Source organism: Mustela nivalis, assembly GCF_964662115.1.
Source record: "Mustela nivalis genome assembly, chromosome: 5".
In the NCBI taxonomy this organism is placed as follows: domain Eukaryota; kingdom Metazoa; phylum Chordata; class Mammalia; order Carnivora; family Mustelidae; genus Mustela; species Mustela nivalis.
In genome coordinates this window covers 114,484,816-114,507,063 of record NC_139024.1, presented here as the reverse complement: position 1 = coordinate 114,507,063, position 22,248 = coordinate 114,484,816, and the positions used below count along the sequence as shown (strand labels likewise).

Sequence of the window (22,248 nt, the reverse complement as noted above, 5' to 3'; positions counted from 1 at the left end):
TATGCGTGTCATTTAAGCCACCCCGTCTATGGCATTTGATACAGGGCTGCACCTCACTGAGAAGGGATTTGTACACCTATGAGGGTATTGAGGTACAGAACACAGTAATTTAGTTTGAGTAAGAACAACTGGGGTCAACATTTTATGAAAGGATGATATAAAAGGAGAAAACACTTGACTCTTCAATATGAAGTATACTGGACTGTTTTGTCTAAGGTGTGTGTGTGTGTGTGTGCGTGCATGTTGTTAGATAGTCCCCCAAAACGTTATGCAGTTTAACTTCACTAACGTTAGGAATACAAGTGCTATAGGGATACCCCCAAGACCATTTGAAGTTTTAATTCCTTACATTTGTTTTCTATTGATTTTAGTTAGGGGATTATTGAATAACACATTGATTTTAATTGTGTCAGCCTCATTGACTGAAGATACTAAAGGCTGAATAAAACAAAAACTGAAATGTGCCGTGCAACATGTAAAAGACTAAATGTGAAAGAACTTTACGGTCTCTCTGTCGGTTCATACAAGGCAAACATTTTCTTTTAAAGGTTTTATTTATTTGACAGAAAGCACACAAGCAGAGGAGCTGCAGGCAGAGGGAGTGGGGGAAGCAGGCTCCCTGTGGAGCAAGGAGCCAGATGTGGAGCTTGATCCCAGCACCCTGAGATATTGTCCTGAGCTGAGGGCAGTTACTTAACTGACAGAGCCATCCAGGTGTCCCAGGCAAACACATTACATATGAAAGATGTATCTGAGCACCTGTGGGATCCTGAGTATAAATATCAGGGGACAAGCAAAAATTCCAGGTAGCCTTGCAGACATTCAAGGCATGGAACTAGTAAGACCCAAGTCAAGGTCTCAAACACTAAAGGGGGACCCAAGTAATATATGCATAATACATGGAACAAACAGAAAATTTCATAAATTTCATAAGCGATATAAAGGAGTAGGAAAATGGGATGGCAAACTTGAAGGACCTAGGAGGAGTGGAGAGGAGTGGGTGGGGCAGGGGCTGGGGACACACCTTGTCCAATTGTCACCTACCCCACCCTCAGAAACTCTTTGTGACCCTGCTCTGTGATGTAAGCCTGGGGAGGATATATATTCAGCGTGTGTGCACAGTCTAGGCTGTCTTGTGATTCAGACCATGGAGCTAGAACACTGGAGTGTTCTCCCATTTCTGAATGGCGATCCTAAACCATGTCTGAGCTTTGGCTCAACATGCCTAGAGACCGATCCCAACATCACCTTCCTGTGTGGGTTGGGATTGCTCCTTCTGTTCCTGTGCTACCTGGTGGGGATTCCAATACCAACTCGGAAAACCACAACCACCCAAAAGGTAAGAAATATTTGCGGGGGGTGGGAGGCCTCAACATAGATTATTACGGTTTCCATTTCTAATCCCAATTAATCTGTTTTTTAAGATTTTGTTTAAGAGAAAGCAAGTGAGCAGAGGTGGGGGCGGGGGGCACGGAGAGAGCTAAGCAGGGAATGCAATGTGGGGATAGATTCCAAGACCCTGGAATCCTGACCTGAGCCCAAAGCAGACACTTAAGCAACTGAGCTATCCAGAAGCCCCCAATCCCAAATTGTAAAACGAGTTTGGTAGAATCAGAGAAACACCTAAAACGGGACGTTTTAAGAAAACAGACATTCATTCCTCTAGCAAAAGAGGCCTGGCAGGGGACGGGTTAAGGAAGGACTAAGGTTTCTACTTGAAACTCACAATCTCCTGGGTTTGGTGGCAGGTTTTGGGTAAAATCCCAAACACAGGGAATCTAGAGTCCTGGATTGGGTTACTTTGAGGGTATGGGGTCTGTGTAAAAAAACAAAGTTTCCCAGCACTTGATCATGAGGCCCTGCCCCCAGGTCAAGCGTCACTCGATTAAGCCTTCCTTCATGCTGGGCTGAGGAGGAGAATAGTCCTGAGCCTCTGAGAAGAGAGTGGGCTCTGAGCTATGACTTAGGATACAGGGTCCCGCCTAAGGGAGCACAAACATGACTGTCAGCCTTCATTTTCTATGTCCTCCTTGAACAAAGGAATTCTGAGAATACCAAGTGTGGACCTCCCAGACAAAGTCCTCAGACTTGTTCAAAGTAGCAAATGTTGGAAATATTTAATCACCTCAAAAACTGAAAAAAGCAAGGAACACAACGTTCTGTTAATGAAAGTCACAGCCTCCTTGGATAAAGAATGTCTCCATTTCTGAGAGGAGAGTAAGACGTGGAGTCCAGCCTCCCTCATTCTTTTTATTTTTGTTCTAGCGTCAGGGCAGAGCCAAGAGGAGAAGGAAAGGTGGGACTCTGGAAGGTAAGGTTCTGCCTATTCCACCTGAGCTCTCCAAGACTGATCCTTGCTGTCCTCTCCGTGAGGGCCCAGTCCATGAGCTCTGGGGATGTGAGCCTCTAGGTACATTTCCCTCTCAGAAAACAGAGGCCTGGGAGGAGAGGCTCATGGAAATGCAGCCAGAGTGCAAAACCCTTCTCAGATTCCCTGCTCTGACCACTACTGAGCATGAGGCAGTGATGGATCTGGACAATGAGTGCTGCCCAATAGGTGGCCGTGTGAGGTGTCAAGAGTCAGAACTTCTGTCTCCTGACTTTGTGAAAGCCCTGTGACATCACAGATACTCCGAAGTCTTCCCTCAGGTAACCACAGGCCCCTCTGCTTCAGAGAGGTGGTCTGATCATCATATTGCATGAAAATAGTTTACACGTGAAGCAAGATACTAACCAGCTTCACATCCCTGGCCATTTGCCCTCACCTATGGATGATCAGGGCCTCCAGAGTCCAAGAGCCCAAGGCCGTCCCATGAGAGGACTCCTGTAGTATTGCCTATGTTTCTACTTTCACTACATAACCCATTCTCCTGGTTTCCCAGGTGACAGATGGCACCGAAGAGAAGCGGAAGACACCCGGAAGCTGATCTCTGTTTTAAGAAGGTGACCAGTCTCTCCCCTGCTATCCTGATGCCTCTTAGAGCACATTTTATGCAATTGCAGGATTCCCTGCAGTCTGTCATAGCCATGGGAGGGGGTTGCCATAGGAACAGAGAGTGGGGTGAAGGCTACTGAGTACCCTGGGAAGTCATAATGGTGGGGCACTGAGAAGGGACAGCAGGCTTCAGGTGGCCCCTCCCTCGTCAGGCCTGCATGTCCTCCCCCCTTGGTTCTGGTCCAGGCTGCATCTTTGTACCTCTGTCTCCTGCAGCCCCCTCGGCCGGCATCATGATACCATCCACTTTCGTCAACTGTTATGTCCAGACCCCTCTTGTGAGGTGTGTAATAGCGCAACTGCTGGGATCAATCAGCTGGTGTTCCTGCAGGCCCTGGAAGATTCGACTCCCTTGACTTCCACAGCTCCTGCGACTACTTCATCGTTCACTCGCTCCCCTGACTTCTCAGCAGTCCCTCCAGGAGACCTAATATCAGCTCCACTTCCTAAGCCTTCCCCACCACCTGCTTCCATCTTCTCACCTAACCCAGTGATCCCTGTGGCAGACTCTTTTGCACCCTCGCCACCGGGTGATCCTTTGCCACCAAAGCCTTTTCCTCCCTTGGATTCCAAATTCCCAAGGGGTCATTTCCCACCCCAGCCCCTTGCCTTTCCTCCTGTCCAACCACATCACGCCCATACAGTGGGCCGTAGTGTCCAGACAGAGACAGTGTCTCTAAGTACCACCTTCTCTCTGGACCCTACCCTTTCCCAAGATGTCAGCCCCTTACCGGAGTTGTCTCAGAGGGTGAATCCCACTGAGACCTTTGCTCGTCATCCCACACCACCAACCCGGTCTGCTTCACCACCGCCAGACTGCAATTTAACTGTGCCTCAATCCAAACCGATTTCCATCTCAAGGAAGCCTGTTCCACAGAGCTCACCCCCAGATAGCTCTGGCGGGTTGTCTCCTTATGTCTCCAAAATCCTAGGCATTGACCCCTCCAGCTTGTCAATTTTAGACCTCCCTTGGTGGCAAACTCATGCCAAAGGCTTCTTCCCTTCAACCCTGGCTCCACGTGATTTCCGTCAAAAAGTCCTGGCCCTCCATTCTTCAGAGGCTTCTTCCAGGGGAGACCCTGGAGCCAAACTTGTAGAGCCTGGTGACCTCTCACTTCTCAGTCCTGATGCCCTGGCACTTCTAGAGAAACAAAGGCAAAAGAGGAGTGACTTCCTCCTGTGGAAGCAATCAAAGGGATCTTTTGCAAAACAAGCAATTGTTGATACCCATGACTTGGCATCGTCCCTTCCTTTCTGGAGCACCAGAAACACATCAAAGGAGCTGCATATGCATCAGCAGCGCCCATATCCTACAACCTGGGAAGAGGGCCTTTTACAGCAAACCCCCATCCAGCTCTTCTGGGGTCTCCAAACTCCACCTAGCGATTCCTTCTTCCCTGCTGCTGATGCCTCAGATCACATCTGGAATGCCTCCCCAGAGCAGGAATCCCCAGTAGTTCCCCATCCACTTCCTCCATCCTTGCCTGAGAACCCGCCTCAACTCCTGCCTCAAACCCCGCCCTTACCTAGCCCTCCTGTCCAGCCCCAGGCCCACCTTCAATCCCCAATCCCAATCCTGCCATCTGGTCCTCTACCTGACATCAAGATCTGTGGAGTGTGTCTTCACAGACCTCGGAACAAACCGGAGAATCTCACTCCAACAGAAATGCAACATCTGGAGTGGAACGTGTTGCAGAAGGTACAGAAACGTGTGTGGGGTTTACCCACTCTCGTCCAAAGATCCCAGGAGGACTACTGTCCTTCAGCTCCTAACCCTTCTCTCAGCCACAAGGCCACCAAGGCCCAAGTGGTCATCTCTATCCCCCCTGGACAGTTTCCTCTGAATGAAGAGCTTCGGAGAAAACTTGAGAGCCACCTTCGAAAGAGGCTCATCCAACACCGGTGGGGCATTCCCCGCAGGATTTATGAGTCTCTCGCGCTGATGAGCCGTCCCAGTGCACTTTCACAGCTACCTGAGTCGCAGCGCTTTCGTGGACGCTCATGGATCCCTAAGAGTCCGAGCAAATTGAATGACACTGAAAGCATCAGTGACAAGGACTCAGAAATGCTTCATCTAGAGGACGGTGATCTGGACAAGGACAATGACAACCTGAAGAAGAGTGAGGAAAGCAGCCCAGAGAATGGCCCAAAAGAGGATCTCTTGAGTGACCTAGAGAGCTCTTCCGATAAGGACATGGGGCATGAGTCTGAGAGTAAACTTACTAGTCCATCAGAGAATAGCTCCACGGTGTCTGTGGAGACTGCAGGCCAGACAAAACTGGAAAATGTCCTGAAAATCCATTTGCACAAAAAATCTGAGGAAGTCAGTGAGGGTCATCTCCCTGAGACTGTGCATCATTCATGGAATACAATAGAGCAGACATCACTTCCTCCTCAGAAATCCCAGGCTGAAATTACACAAAGACGTTTGCCACCATCCGAGTTTGAGGTTTACTCCCTGAATACCTGCCAGGAGCTTCCCTTTGTGGAACCTCGTGTACAACAGATGCTGGAATCCCATATTAAATGGTTTCGTTGGAGGATGCTATGGGGCCTTCCCTCCAGGGTCCTTGAATCCATAGATATCTTTAAATCAAGAAAGGCCACATCTCCCTGTAGCCCTTCCTGCTCCACCAAACTGATTCCTGCAGCAAATTCTAAACCTGGGGGCGTCAGCCCCCTTAGAGGAAGCTTGAGATCTCTCCATGCAGACAAAGCAGGAACGGCAGATTCAGCCTCCATTCTGGATCATCCTCGCCCTGCGGCCTCAACTGTGGGCAAGGAAGAGCAGAGAATTCCGAGGCAATTATCCTCCAATATCCATCTGCTTGTAGAGGATGTTCCAAAAATGAAGCATGAGAGACAGACTCTTAAACCTGTCAAACATGTCACCATAGCCAACAGGTGGCCCCCAAAGCCGCCGGCAAGACAAAGAGCCAATGTATAAGGATGCAAACTCCAACAGTAGCAGAGGAGGGCAACAGGGCATGAAGATGAAGACTCCTGAATGATATTCAGGACCAAGGGATTTCATACACTTCAGTCACAACCTAGCATCATGACAACCAACAAGCCAGTTAGCTCCCAAATTATAAAGGGGAATGAGCATCAAGTCAAAACCGACATCCCACCAAGCATACCAGTTCCGCAAGATCCTAAATCATTGAGTCTCAAAGAACAGCTCCTGCATGAGGTAAAGCTTATGCTGGAGGACAGGGAGCATAGCCAGGCCCAAGCCCAATACACTGGCCTGCCCCCTGCCTCAGATCATTGGACTTATAAGGCCTCACTGACTCATGCCCCGAGTGTCTCCCTCAGGGACACGAGAGGTTCCCAGGTGTTGTGCGTCCCCCCAGAGGACACAGGAATTCCTATGGAACAACAGCAGGAGCCCTGGGTCTCTAAGCATGTCATAAGAAAGTTCCAGAAGAAGAATCCCCCACCGGCCACAGAGAGCACGAGGCCTCCGGGATCCAAGGCCCAAGAGCATGGTGAAGGGGATGCAGGACTGGGAACATCCCAACCGAGAACAGACAGGTTCCCTACTAAGGATGCAGCACTGAAGAAGAGGTTCCCTACTCAGGACTCGGTATTGAAGGTAAAGCTGGGAAGCAGCCTTCCCAGATCCTATCACAGAAGGGTCAGCCACCTCCTGAAAGCATTATCGGTTAAAAAAAAATTTTTTTTTTTTTGCAATGGCTTACTCCTGGGGTAAAATGCAAAGGGCAAGAAAACTCCCAGGAGAAGCGTAGGCCCCTATCATCTGTGCAAGCAGAGGCCTACTTCATGGTAGAGCTGCCTTTACCGGGATGCCCAAAGCTCAGAAAATCATCACAGCTTTTGGGAAGTTCCAAGAGGAGAGAATGGGGCATCTGGCCTGCAATAGGCAGCACTGCACTCAGAAACCCATTCTCTCCCCAACCCAAGTTTGGGAAAACCCAGAAGAAAGTACAAGTGCAGGCCCAGACACTGCCTGTCCCAGGGTTTCCTTTCAACTGCAGGGTTCCCGCCTGTAAGGAGACAAATACCAAGTCCTGCCAGCAAGAAGCTGTCTCTGCTGGCCAAGGCCTTCCTGGAAGTAACAGACAGCTCAGAAACAAGGACAGACAGCCCCAGAAAGGTGTGGCATTTAAGGACCAGATACCACATCAGAAGTATCCGCTCTTCCATGCCCGTCAGGGATCCTGTGCCCCACCCAAAGGCCACCTGCGGGCATCAGGCTGCCCAGTGACCTCCGGCCACTCTCACGACTCCTGAAGGCACTGTGTGCAGAGATGTGTCTCTACTAGTTAGACGTAAAACTTCTCCAGAATTTCCGATGAGAGGGTATTGGGGGGCATTTCTTACCCCCAAATAATCCCTTGTGAGGAATAAATATTTCTCTAATAAAGTGATGTCTGTTCTGTGTACTCTCTTGGGAGCATGGGTTTTGGGTAAATCAGCTCACCGGTCACTGCTTGCTTCCTTCGGCTACTAAAAGGTGACCAATCTCCAGGACCTCTTGGAAAATATGTAACATATGCCCCCCAAAGCCCATTCCCTCTCTGATGAAGTATGAGGAGATGGGCTCTCTCTCCTGTCCCATGGCTTAGCCTTACTGGAAATGTATAGTAGCTCACACCTCTCTCATTGAATGTTTTACACCCTTTTCAGCACGTCTTCTCTCTCTGAGGAGGATCAAAGACTGGTATAGTTTTCAGAAAATAATGAATAAGCCACTGTTTCTTCACTGTTATTGTGTTACAGTAGCTTAATCATCATTTAGAAGTCAGTGATCAGAGGATCCCTCAGGTGGATGAACTCTGAATAAGAGTGTTTTCTGGGGGTGGGGTTTGTTCGGCTTTATCTTGGTTTGGTTGTGGTAGCATCAAAGAATACCCTAGGTGATGCTGAAGAATCCATCCTGGGAGTCACATTACTTGACATGGAGGGTTCCACCCGAAGTGCTTCCCTGCCTGGGTGTTTCATCACGCTGCTGGACTGATGTTTTTTGCAGAACAATAGCATCATTTAACTGTTAGTTGTAAAAATTTTGAGAAAGCAGGTACCACCTTCCAGAGTAAGACACCTTTGAAGAAATGAAAAGGTGAAAGAGGGAACTTGCTGGTAGAACAAAATTTTATGCCTAATCACCCCTTCTCAGAACCTGTCCCACTCCAGGATCTAACATCTATGCGGAGAGACCAGCCAGTAGCCCAGCCTGACGGGTCCTACGTCATCTCATTTTAGATGATTTAGATTTATGGCCCACCCGGTACAATCAGAATACTATAGTCTGACATTCTGTCCTTTTGCCTCATGCCCCTGTCCTTCCCGCTTATATGTCCCTGTGAATTTTGCTACTCCACATCATCCACTTTCCACTTCTTGCCTCTCCAGCAAGGCCTTCTTCTTCCTTCCCTCACTCTCCAAGGTAGAACTGATGGCTTGTTGGGAAACCAACATGTAAAAAGCACCAGTGCAGCTTAGGAAATAGAGTCCATGGCACTGGAACAGCGTTATCTCGTGACATGTGGTAGCTGCAGTTGTGGTGAGCACAGCAGAGCATAGAGCGCTACACCTGACACTAATGTGACCTTGCATCAGCCCCTCTTCAATTCAAAAAACAAAACAAAACAGGCTCCAGTACAGGTGGATGACCCCATCTAATCCCCTTCAGTCCTTCCTGCCTGGCAAAATCTTGTCTCTCTGCCTCTTTTAAGAAATGCCTTTCTGTATGTAAAAGATTATTGTTGCATTAAATCTCCCATGTCAAAACTGAGTCTACTCACACCTGAGTCTACTGATGCCACATGAAATTCAGCCCCAGCACTACCTGGAAATCATTCATTCACTCCACAAATACTTATCCAAGACTTACTAGCTTGAACAAAATAAATGGAGTTAGGTCACTATTTCCTTAGTACATTCTCTCCTCAGTGTACTCAGATGTAATTTATCTTATATTAAACGTTATTTGACAGAGAGCAGGAGCACAATCAGAGGGAGTGGCAGAGGGAGAGGGAGAAGCAGGCTCCCTGCTTGGGGAGCCTCAATCCCAGGACACCAGGGTCATCACCTGAACTGAAGACAGATTCTTAACGGACTGAGACACCCAGGTGGCCCTCAGATCAGATATATTTCAGATTTCCTTTACTTCCCTCAAACTTAGACCATCTTCGCTTGCTCAGCAGATGTGCTAAACCACAGCTCACAGAGGACCAAGATAGCAGTGACCGAGGCTCTCACAAAACAAAACAAAACAAAACAAACCCAAATCCTGCCCCCAAAATCTCCCCATTGTTATTTTTCCTCTTCCTTCTTGTTATAGGGAAAGAGGTTTCCTTCCCAATCTCAAAGGAAGTATACTTTCTGAAATGTCTTTATTGAGACAAAGTTAACTTCTAGTCTTGATGGACTGATCCACCCTTGCCAAGTCTCCTTCTGACCCTTCCTCCCTGTCCTTAGGAGGCACCCAACCTCTTTTTTATTTATGGTTGGACTACATCTTTTATTTTTTAAATGGTTTCTACTACAGAAACATGTCCAAGAGCACATATAATAATATAACGTCTCACATATCCGCCACCCAACTTGCACGATTATCATTGGGCGGGTGTGATACACTGGGATTAAAGTCCAAAAGCCCCTTTGACACATCTTGCCATCCATCTCTGAGACATATGCTCTGTGTCCACGTGAAAGCTCTCACATTTCTTTGATATTTATCACCTGTGCTGCACACTTATTCACAAAAGGTGTATGCAGCATTGGTGTCGAAAAGGCATTGGGCTTATGGGCTGTTGGCCATCAATTCTGTTCTGCATTCTTTTTTTGTTTTTGGCTGTAACTTTTTTTTTTTTAATTTTTTATTTTTTATAAACATATATTTTTATCCCCAGGGGTACAGGTCTGTGAATCACCAGGTTTACACACTTCACAGCACTCACCAAAGCACATACCCTCCCCAATGTCCATAATCCCACCCCCTTCTCCCAAACCCCCTCCCCCCAGCAACCCTCAGTTTGTTTTGTGAGATTAAGAGTCACTTATGGTTTGTCTCCCTCCCAATCCCATCTTGTTTCATTGATTCTAATCTGCCCTGAGGAGCCATTGAAATGAATTCCTCCACCCCACACAAGAAGCCATCTTATGGAGCAAATTCAGGGCAGAATTTCACTGTCCCTGAATCACTCAGTAACTGTAATATGATGCAAAAAGAATAGAAGAACACCATATATGTTGTCAAAGACTTGACATTGTGTGTTTTGAAATACTTAGAAGAAAAATATGTCCTCTTACTTTTCAAATAAACTACTGTGTTTCACCTATAATGGAGTAGATCAAACACTCCCCTCTTTCCCAAAATGCCATTAAGTAAAAGATTAGATGAAAACTGCTCAATATCATTAACCATCAGGAAAATGCAAATCAAAATCAATATTGACCCAAACTTCACACCTACAATGATGGCTAAAATCAAAAGGAATACACATGTTGGTGGGAATGTGGAGAAATTAGAACTCCCATGCACTGTTTGTGGGAATGAAAAATGGCACAGCTAATTTGGAATCAGTGGGACACTTGATCAAAAAGTTAACCATAGAGTTAACATATGACCCAGCAGTTCCACTTCTTGGTATATACTCCCCAGAAATGAAAACATAGGTCTACACAAAAACTTGTAAACAAATGTTTATAGCTATCTTATTTATGAGGTCAAAGGGCAGAAACAATTCAAACATCCATCAAAGGAGAAATGGGTAAATTAAATATAACATATTCCTATGATATAGTATTTTGTGGAATATAAAAGACCAACCCATGCCACAACAGGGATGAACCTTGAAAACATGTTAAATGAAAGGAGCCAGTCACTAACGGCCACATAGGACTCCAGTCACATGAAGTGGGAATGGTGAATAGTGAAATCTACAAAACAGAAAATAGATTCATCTTAGAGCTCGAGGGAGGAGAGCGAGGAGAATGAGAGCAAAAGTTTGCAGATTTGTTTCTCTTAAGTCATGACAACGTTTTAAAAATTGACTGTGGTGATGCCTCTATTGAAAATCAAGGAATTATACACATTAAATGGGTAGATTGTATGGTATGTGACCTGTATTTCAATATAGCTGTTAAAACAAGTAAAGGGTTTAAAAACAAGTACTTAAGGATGACAAGAAGGGGAGCATAAAGAACAAAAGCTGTCAACACATTTTTGGAAGATGGAAATCTGACTAGGAGGAGTGGAAACTGACTAGCAGAGCAACGAAAGTGCCGGCAAGTCAATGGCACGGCAAAACCCAGGAGAAGAGCAACCTGGTGGCACCAGAGAAAAATGAAATTAGGGGTTCTGTGTTCATAAACATGTAGAATTTTTGTTCTTTGTTGTTTGCTTATATTGCATATAATATCTAATTTCTTAAAGTGGGGGCACTCTTTGCCCATTTTGTAAAACCTTGTTGAAACGTTAGCATGTTTCCAGTGTGCAGAGAGGATCCCAGGTTTCCTGAATAGGACAGAACCTGAGACAGCTGTTTTAAAGTTGGCATTGCACACATCTGGGCTTGGAGTATGGTGGAGGCACTAGCTTCTGGAATCAAAGTCATTAATATCAAAGGTTGGGTTAAATTCATTTTTAAACTGTATTTGAAAATAAAGTTGTGGAAATGTTGGTATAGATGGTAAAGCCATATACCCTTTATCCAGATGTACCTGTTATGATTTTGACATGTTTACAATCTCTCTCGCCTTCCCTCCTTCCCCTTGTTTCTATATAGGAAGACATATATATGCCTACATATGCCTACGAAAACTGTGCATACATTCATGAATATTGTAGAATATATTTCATTCATCGCACACTTTCTCCATGAATATTTCATTGTGTATTTCTTAGGAAAATGAATATACTCTGACACCACAGTTATCTCCTTTGGTAACTGTCATATGGACATAAATTGTTTAACTAATTTCCCACTCACATTCCATTTTGATCAATTTATTAAGTAATGTCCTGCATGTGTGTGTGTGTGTGTAAATCTCTTTACAGGCTTGAGTCTTGGATGACATACTACATCCAGTTGCTGTGTATCTTTAGTTTCCTTTAATCTGGATCAATTTCTCAGCCTCTTTTAGAACAAGGCCAGGTTTGAAAATAAATTCATTGTGCCATATTTATAACTCCTTCTCACCTGGAAATTTTTGGGGTGGAACTTACCTTGCTCAGACTTTAAAGGATGTTTTATAGTTGTGAGTCCTAGGGGCATTAGGGACAGTTAAGACCACACTTTCTATTTAAAAACAATTCCAGAATCTCAAAGATATGTGGAGGCATTTTTTCTTAACAGACATACGTACATCATGCACTCAAGGGAGGGTATGTGAAGAGGGGTGGTCTCAAAGTGTACCTTCCTTTGGAAGAGATAGTGGTGAAGCTTTAGATGCAGGATAAAGGAGGGAAAATAGGAACTGTCATTACAGGCCAACCCTCTTCAAATGGCAGGGAAAGGATTGGGGGACTAGGGCCAAGACAGACTCATCAGCAAGGGAATGTGGGTGAGTCAAGTAAGGAAATGATACAGGGCTTAATTTCAACAGTTCATAATCTAAATAATGAAGCTGCAAGAGTGCCAACTATTAAATGACTACGTAGCATGGGGAGAAGAAATAAATACATATAGCCATCAAAAAATGACATTATCGTTTAAAATTGGTAGAGATGACAATAAGGTATTTTGGTGAAAAGGTAGAAGGCATGTGGGAAAAATACTCTTCTTGGAAGAAATAAACATAATTGTCATTCAAAAACAAACAAAAAAAAACTTGCCACCATTGTATAGACAAAGTGCATACTCTCAGCCATGCAGCTGCTCTAATTTTAAAACTAAGATGGCTTTTTAGGATATCACTTATTATTTAAAATAGAGGTGTTGAGAAACTTGGGGATTTCATCATCAGTGCTCTACGGGTTACAGCTGAGTGAGGCACTTACCCTCTCCGAGCTTCAGTTTTGTTCTTTCATAATAGAGACCCAGTAATACCTGAGCTGCTTACATCACAGGGTGATTGTGAGGTGCCTCCCAGCAAACTTCTTGAAAAAGTAGCAAATCATTTACACTTGCTATTAGTGTAGGAGGAGAAGTGCTGGGAAGCTCCCCTACTGAACTTCAGTAGAGGTGATTTTGGTGAAATTAAAGTTATACCTTTCAGGTCTTGTTTCATTAAGTTTTGAAAGCACGTCTACTGGGTTCTGAGAAAAGTTCTAACTCAAGCCACATAAATGTACATAAGGATATCTGACCCAACATATGCCCTTTTAAAAGAGAAAAGCCGTTCTTCGACTATCTTCTCAGAGAGTCAATAATTTCTATCAGATAATCACAGAGATTAGACACCCAGAGTGGCCTTTCTAAGGAGCATGGTGTGTGTGAGCATTTGTGACCCATTGTACCTGTTACTTTGTTCCTCTGTTCCAGAGATTACGGGACAGTTCACAAATGTGGCAGGATACCTGTCCTGTATCCTGTGTAACCCTCACCCTGCTGTTCCCTAGAACAGCTCCATGAGCTCCTTAAGGACAGAGACCAGGACTTAACAGGTGTTTGTGTCTCTGGCATTCAATGTAACCATTTATAAAATGAAAATATGGCTGAAAATGCATGTCAGGTTGAGAAAGAAGTGGTGCCTCTTGGCAGGTCTGATCTTCCAGGCAGGTGACCTGTTCGTGCAGAACTGAAAGGAGACTCTGCTGGGCCAGGCAGAAGGCTGTCCTACCCTTTCACAGATGACCAAGTTAATAATGCTAGGCCAGGGGTGTCTAAGAAAGGGCATCCCAGTTTGAGAATGACATGAGAAGTTAGGAGGCAGTTCAGAGGAGAGCTGTCCTGAAGATAAAAGAGTTTAGAAAAGATGGAGCAAGTGTGGAGGGAAATACCAGGATTATTTGAATCTGACAAAAAGTTACCTTGAAAAACTCTCACAGGGAGTTGATTTTCAAGCATCTATGTGGGGATGATAATATAGGGTGGAGCATCTCAACCACTTGTCCTGGAAAGGCAATCCTAGGAAAGGATATACATGGCCCACAAGGGCAATCAGGTAAGGCTCTTCCAGACTACATTCTGCAGGAAGGCTGTGACCCTCCTGGGACCCACCCTGCCACCTGAGCAGGGGATCAATGGCTTACTTAGCAGCCTGTCACCTATCCAGGCCTTTGGGGAGTTTAGGAACTGTATTTTGTGCTCCACCCCAAATTCACATTGAAACTCTAGTCGCATTTTTTTTTTTTTTAACAATTCCCAAGTTTTATTAGAAACAGGCTGTGGCTCCGCCAGCAAAGGCTCAGGGTCGGCTGGTGCATGGCGTCCAGGCCCAGACTTCCCCGCCCGCCGCGGCTCCGTGCGGCTGGGCACAGGCTTCGGTTGAGGCAGGCGTGGAAACGCGGGCAGACGGGCGTACATGTCTGCTGGCCAAATCCCACCCACAGTCTGTTGATCTCACTCCAAAGCTCCCGGGGCAGCAAGGCCTCCAGCGCCCCCACGGGTCTTCTCCAGGGACTTGGTCACCGTCTTGGCCCACCCGAATCTGTTGGCGATTCTGTGCACATGCGTGTCCACCGCAATGCCAGACATGGCGCCCCAGGCCACCGCCATGGCCAAGTGCGCCACCTTGGGCCCAACGCCCGGCAGTGCCACCAGCTCTGCCACTGAAGATGGGATGTCCCTGCCATAACGCTGCTGCAAGATGGCACTGCTCTTGGGAGGTGATTAGGTCATGAGGGTGGGGCCCTCATGAATGAGTTAGTAGCCTTAGAAAAGAGACCCCAGAAACCTCTCACCCACTTTTTCTGCCACATCAGGTTGCAGGGAGAAGATGCACCTGTGAACCGGGAGGAAGGTCTCAACAGACACGGAATCTGCTATGCCTTGATCTTGGAAGTCCCATTGTCCAGAACGATGAAAAGTATATGCGTGTCATTTAAGCCACCCCGTCTATGGCATTTGATACAGGGCTGCACCTCACTGAGAAGGGATTTGTACACCTATGAGGGTATTGAGGTACAGAACACAGTAATTTAGTTTGAGTAAGAACAACTGGGGTCAACATTTTATGAAAGGATGATATAAAAGGAGAAAACACTTGACTCTTCAATATGAAGTATACTGGACTGTTTTGTCTAAGGTGTGTGTGTGTGTGTGTGCGTGCATGTTGTTAGATAGTCCCCCAAAACGTTATGCAGTTTAACTTCACTAACGTTAGGAATACAAGTGCTACAGGGATACCCCCAAGACCATTTGAAGTTTTAATTCCTTACATTTGTTTTCTATTGATTTTAGTTAGGGGATTATTGAATAACACATTGATTTTAATTGTGTCAGCCTCATTGACTGAAGATACTAAAGGCTGAATAAAACAAAAACTGAAATGTGCCGTGCAACATGTAAAAGACTAAATGTGAAAGAACTTTACGGTCTCTCTCTCGGTTCATACAAGGCAAACATTTTCTTTTAAAGGTTTTATTTATTTGACAGAAAGCACACAAGCAGAGGAGCTGCAGGCAGAGGGAGTGGGGGAAGCAGGCTCCCTGTGGAGCAAGGAGCCAGATGTGGAGCTTGATCCCAGCACCCTGAGATATTGTCCTGAGCTGAGGGCAGTTACTTAACTGACAGAGCCATCCAGGTGTCCCAGGCAAACACATTACATATGAAAGATGTATCTGAGCACCTGTGGGATCCTGAGTATAAATATCAGGGGACAAGCAAAAATTCCAGGTAGCCTTGCAGACATTCAAGGCATGGAACTAGTAAGACCCAAGTCAAGGTCTCAAACACTAAAGGGGGACCCAAGTAATATATGCATAATACATGGAACAAACAGAAAATTTCATAAATTTCATAAGCGATATAAAGGAGTAGGAAAATGGGATGGCAAACTTGAAGGACCTAGGAGGAGTGGAGAGGAGTGGGTGGGGCAGGGGCTGGGGACACACCTTGTCCAATTGTCACCTACCCCACCCTCAGAAACTCTTTGTGACCCTGCTCTGTGATGTAAGCCTGGGGAGGATATATATTCAGCGTGTGTGCACAGTCTAGGCTGTCTTGTGATTCAGACCATGGAGTTAGAACACTGGAGTGTTCTCCCATTTCTGAATGGCGATCCTAAACCATGTCTGAGCTTTGGCTCAACATGCCTAGAGACCGATCCCAACATCACCTTCCTGTGTGGGTTGGGATTGCTCCTTCTGTTCCTGTGCTACCTGGTGGGGATTCCAATACCAACTCGGAAAACCACAACCACCCAAAAGGTAAGAAATATTTGCGGGGGGTGGGAGGCCTCAACATAGATTATTACGGTTTCCATTTCTAATCCCAATTAATCTGTTTTTTAAGATTTTGTTTAAGAGAAAGCAAGTGAGCAGAGGTGGGGGCGGGGGGCACGGAGAGAGCTAAGCAGGGAATGCAATGTGGGGATAGATTCCAAGACCCTGGAATCCTGACCTGAGCCCAAAGCAGACACTTAAGCAACTGAGCTATCCAGAAGCCCCCAATCCCAAATTGTAAAACGAGTTTGGTAGAATCAGAGAAACACCTAAAACGGGACGTTTTAAGAAAACAGACATTCATTCCTCTAGCAAAAGAGGCCTGGCAGGGGACGGGTTAAGGAAGGACTAAGGTTTCTACTTGAAACTCACCATCTCCTGGGTTTGGTGGCAGGTTTTGGGTAAAATCCCAAACACAGGGAATCTAGAGTCCTGGATTGGGTTACTTTGAGGGTATGGGGTCTGTGTAAAAAAACAAAGTTTCCCAGCACTTGATCATGAGGCCCTGCCCCCAGGTCAAGCGTCACTCGATTAAGCCTTCCTTCATGCTGGGCTGAGGAGGAGAATAGTCCTGAGCCTCTGAGAAGAGAGTGGGCTCTGAGCTATGACTTAGGATACAGGGTCCCGCCTAAGGGAGCACAAACATGACTGTCAGCCTTCATTTTCTATGTCCTCCTTGAAACAAAGGAATTCTGAGAATACCAAGTGTGGACCTCCCAGACAAAGTCCTCAGACTTGTTCAAAGTAGCAAATGTTGGAAATATTTAATCACCTCAAAAACTGAAAAAAGCAAGGAACACAACGTTCTGTTACTGAAAGTCACAGCCTCCTTGGATAAAGAATGTCTCCATTTCTGAGAGGAGAGTAAGACGTGGAGTCCAGCCTCCCTCATTCTTTTTATTTTTGTTCTAGCGTCAGGGCAGAGCCAAGAGGAGAAGGAAAGGTGGGACTCTGGAAGGTAAGGTTCTGCCTATTCCACCTGAGCTCTCCAAGACTGATCCTTGCTGTCCTCTCCGTGAGGGCCCAGTCCATGAGCTCTGGGGATGTGAGCCTCTAGGTACATTTCCCTCTCAGAAAACAGAGGCCTGGGAGGAGAGGCTCATGGAAATGCAGCCAGAGTGCAAAACCCTTCTCAGATTCCCTGCTCTGACCACTACTGAGCATGAGGCAGTGATGGATCTGGACAATGAGTGCTGCCCAATAGGTGGCCGTGTGAGGTGTCAAGAGTCAGAACTTCTGTCTCCTGACTTTGTGAAAGCCCTGTGACATCACAGATACTCCGAAGTCTTCCCTCAGGTAACCACAGGCCCCTCTGCTTCAGAGAGGTGGTCTGATCATCATACTGCATGAAAATAGTTTACACGTGAAGCAAGATACTAACCAGCTTCACATCCCTGGCCATTTGCCCTCACCTATGGATGATCAGGGCCTCCAGAGTCCAAGAGCCCAAGGCCGTCCCATGAGAGGACTCCTGTAGTATTGCCTATGTTTCTACTTTCACTACATAACCCATTCTCCTGGTTTCCCAGGTGACAGATGGCACCGAAGAGAAGCGGAAGACACCCGGAAGCTGATCTCTGTTTTAAGAAGGTGACCAGTCTCTCCCCTGCTATCCTGATGCCTCTTAGAGCACATTTTATGCAATTGCAGGATTCCCTGCAGTCTGTCATAGCCATGGGAGGGGGTTGCCATAGGAACAGAGAGTGGGGTGAAGGCTACTGAGTACCCTGGGAAGTCATAATGGTGGGGCACTGAGAAGGGACAGCAGGCTTCAGGTGGCCCCTCCCTCGTCAGGCCTGCATGTCCTCCCCCCTTGGTTCTGGTCCAGGCTGCATCTTTGTACCTCTGTCTCCTGCAGCCCCCTCGGCCGGCATCATGATACCATCCACTTTCGTCAACTGTTATGTCCAGACCCCTCTTGTGAGGTGTGTAATAGCGCAACTGCTGGGATCAATCAGCTGGTGTTCCTGCAGGCCCTGGAAGATTCGACTCCCTTGACTTCCACAGCTCCTGCGACTACTTCATCGTTCACTCGCTCCCCTGACTTCTCAGCAGTCCCTCCAGGAGACCTAATATCAGCTCCTCTTCCTAAGCCTTCCCCACCACCTGCTTCCATCTTCTCACCTAACCCAGTGATCCCTGTGGCAGACTCTTTTGCACCCTCGCCACCGGGTGATCCTTTGCCACCAAAGCCTTTTCCTCCCTTGGATTCCAAATTCCCAAGGGGTCATTTCCCACCCCAGCCCCTTGCCTTTCCTCCTGTCCAACCACATCACGCCCATACAGTGGGCCGTAGTGTCCAGACAGAGACAGTGTCTCTAAGTACCACCTTCTCTCTGGACCCTACCCTTTCCCAAGATGTCAGCCCCTTACCGGAGTTGTCTCAGAGGGTGAATCCCACTGAGACCTTTGCTCGTCATCCCACACCACCAACCCGGTCTGCTTCACCACCGCCAGACTGCAATTTAACTGTGCCTCAATCCAAACCGATTTCCATCTCAAGGAAGCCTGTTCCACAGAGCTCACCCCCAGATAGCTCTGGTGGGTTGTCTCCTTATGTCTCCAAAATCCTAGGCATTGACCCCTCCAGCTTGTCAATTTTAGACCTCCCTTGGTGGCAAACTCATGCCAAAGGCTTCTTCCCTTCAACCCTGGCTCCACGTGATTTCCGTCAAGAAGTCCTGGCCCTCCATTCTTCAGAGGCTTCTTCCAGGGGAGACCCTGGAGCCAAACTTGTAGAGCCTGGTGACCTCTCACTTCTCAGTCCTGATGCCCTGGCACTTCTAGAGAAACAAAGGCAAAAGAGGAGTGACTTCCTCCTGTGGAAGCAATCAAAGGGATCTTTTGCAAAACAAGCAATTGTTGATACCCATGATTTGGCATCGTCCCTTCCTTTCTGGAGCACCAGAAACACATCAAAGGAGCTGCATATGCATCAGCAGCGCCCATATCCTACAACCTGGGAAGAGGGCCATTTACAGCAAACCCCCATCCAGCTCTTCTGGGGTCTCCAAACTCCACCTAGCGAGTCCTTCTTCCCTGCTGCTGATGCCTCAGATCACATCTGGAATGCCTCCCCAGAGCAGGAATCCCCAGTAGTTCCCCATCCACTTCCTCCATCCTTGCCTGAGAACCCGCCTCAACTCCTGCCTCAAACCCCGCCCTTACCTAGCCCTCCTGTCCAGCCCCAGGCCCACCTTCAATCCCCAATCCCAATCCTGCCATCTGGTCCTCTACCTGACATCAAGATCTGTGGAGTGTGTCTTCACAGACCTCGGAACAAACCGGAGAATCTCACTCCAACAGAAATGCAACATCTGGAGTGGAACGTGTTGCAGAAGGTACAGAAACGTGTGTGGGGTTTACCCACTCTCGTCCAAAGATCCCAGGAGGACTACTGTCCTTCAGCTCCTAACCCTTCTCTCAGCCACAAGGCCACCAAGGCCCAAGTGGTCATCTCTATCCCCCCTGGACAGTTTCCTCTGAATGAAGAGCTTCGGAGAAAACTTGAGAGCCACCTTCGAAAGAGGCTCATCCAACACCGGTGGGGCATTCCCCGCAGGATTTATGAGTCTCTCGCGCTGATGAGCCGTCCCAGTGCACTTTCACAGCTACCTGAGTCGCAGCGCTTTCGTGGACGCTCATGGATCCCTAAGAGTCCGAGCAAATTGAATGACACTGAAAGCATCAGTGACAAGGACTCAGAAATGCTTCATCTAGAGGACGGTGATCTGGACAAGGACAATGACAACCTGAAGAAGAGTGAGGAAAGCAGCCCAGAGAATGGCCCAAAAGAGGATCTCTTGAGTGACCTAGAGAGCTCTTCAGATAAGGACATGGGGCATGAGTCTGAGAGTAAACTTACTAGTCCATCAGAGAATAGCTCCACGGTGTCTGTGGAGACTGCAGGTCAGACAAAACTGGAAAATGTCCTGAAAATACATTTGCACAAAAAATCTGAGGAAGTCAGTGAGGGTCATCTCCCTGAGACTGTGCATCATTCATGGAATACAATAGAGCAGACATCACTTCCTCCTCAGAAATCCCAGGCTGAAATTACACAAAGACGTTTGCCACCATCCGAGTTTGAGGTTTACTCCCTGAATACCTGCCAGGAGCTTCCCTTTGTGGAACCTCGTGTACAACAGATGCTGGAATCCCATATTAAATGGTTTCGTTGGAGGATGCTATGGGGCCTTCCCTCCAGGGTCCTTGAATCCATAGATATCTTTAAATCAAGAAAGGCCACATCTCCCTGTAGCCCTTCCTGCTCCACCAAACTGATTCCTGCAGCAAATTCTAAACCTGGGGGCGTCAGCCCCCTTAGAGGAAGCTTGAGATCTCTCCATGCAGACAAAGCAGGAACGGCAGATTCAGCCTCCATTCTGGATCATCCTCGCCCTGCGGCCTCAACTGTGGGCAAGGAAGAGCAGAGAATTCCGAGGCAATTATCCTCCAATATCCATCTGCTTGTAGAGGATGTTCCAAAAATGAAGCATGAGAGACAGACTCTTAAACCTGTCAAACATGTCACCATAGCCAACAGGTGGCCCCCAAAGCCGCCGGCAAGACAAAGAGCCAATGTATAAGGATGCAAACTCCAACAGTAGCAGAGGAGGGCAACAGGGCATGAAGATGAAGACTCCTGAATGATATTCAGGACCAAGGGATTTCATACACTTCAGTCACAACCTAGCATCATGACAACCAACAAGCCAGTTAGCTCCCAAATTATAAAGGGGAATGAGCATCAAGTCAAAACCGACATCCCACCAAGCATACCAGTTCCGCAAGATCCTAAATCATTGAGTCTCAAAGAACAGCTCCTGCATGAGGTAAAGCTTATGCTGGAGGACAGGGAGCATAGCCAGGCCCAAGCCCAATACACTGGCCTGCCCCCTGCCTCAGATCATTGGACTTATAAGGCCTCACTGACTCATGCCCTGAGTGTCTCCCTCAGGGACACGAGAGGTTCCCAGGTGTTGTGCGTCCCTCCAGAGGACACAGGAATTCCTATGGAACAACAGCAGGAGCCCTGGGTCTCTAAGCATGTCATAAGAAAGTTCCAGAAGAAGAATCCCCCACCGGCCACAGAGAGCATGAGGCCTCCGGGATCCAAGGCCCAAGAGCATGGTGAAGGGGATGCAGGACTGGGAACATCCCAACCGAGAACAGACAGGTTCCCTACTAAGGATGCAGCACTGAAGAAGAGGTTCCCTACTCAGGACTCGGTATTGAAGGTAAAGCTGGGAAGCAGCCTTCCCAGATCCTATCACAGAAGGGTCAGCCACCTCCTGAAAGCATTATCGGTTAAAAAAATTTTTTTTTTTTTGCAATGGCTTACTCCTGGGGTAAAATGCAAAGGGCAAGAAAACTCCCAGGAGAAGCGTAGGCCCCGATCATCTTGTAAGCAGAGGCCTACTTCATGGTAGAGCTGCCCTTACCGGGATGCCCAAAGCTCAGAAAATCATCACAGCTTTTGGAAGTTCCAAGAGGAGAGAATGGGGCATCTGGCCTGCAATAGGCAGCACTGCACTCAGAAACCCATTCTCTCCCCAACCCAAGTTTGGGAAAACCCAGAAGAAAGTACAAGTGCAGGCCCAGACACTGCCTGTCCCAGGGTTTCCTTTCAACTGCAGGGTTCCCGCCTGTAAGGAGACAAATACCAAGTCCTGCCAGCAAGAAGCTGTCTCTGCTGGCCAAGGCCTTCCTGGAAGTAACAGACAGCTCAGAAACAAGGACAGACAGCACCAGAAAGGTGTGGCATTTAAGGACCAGATACCACATCAGAAGTATCCCCTCTTCCATGCCCCTTAGAACACCTGCCCCTCACCCAAGGGCCACCTGCGGGCATCAGGCTGCTCAGTGACCTCCGGCCACTCTCACGACTCCTGAAGGCACTTTGTGCAGAGATGTGTCTTTACTAGTTAGACGTAAAACTTCTCCAGAATTT

General features: G+C 47.2%; 1 protein-coding gene and 1 pseudogene across 2 annotated transcripts; both read left to right on the top strand.

The window, feature by feature from the left end:
* Window positions 1-1,147: 1,147 nt before the first annotated feature.
* Window positions 1,148-7,354, top strand: LOC309864146 (spermatogenesis-associated protein 31D4-like; annotated as a pseudogene). The gene is made up of 6 exons: window positions 1,148-1,339; window positions 2,266-2,311; window positions 2,883-2,943; window positions 3,212-5,936; window positions 6,039-6,486; window positions 6,720-7,354. The product of its transcript is annotated as a spermatogenesis-associated protein 31D4-like (transcript).
* An 8,734-nt stretch (window positions 7,355-16,088) lies between these two features.
* Window positions 16,089-21,225, top strand: LOC309864145 (spermatogenesis-associated protein 31D4-like; the record flags this gene model as incomplete). Its single annotated transcript, XM_082729461.1, has 4 exons — window positions 16,089-16,280; window positions 17,208-17,253; window positions 17,825-17,885; window positions 18,154-21,225. 4 exons carry the CDS (start codon window positions 16,089-16,091, stop codon window positions 20,882-20,884), a joined length of 3,030 nt encoding a protein of 1,009 aa, XP_082585587.1. The 3' UTR covers window positions 20,885-21,225.
* Window positions 21,226-22,248: the final 1,023 nt, after the last annotated feature.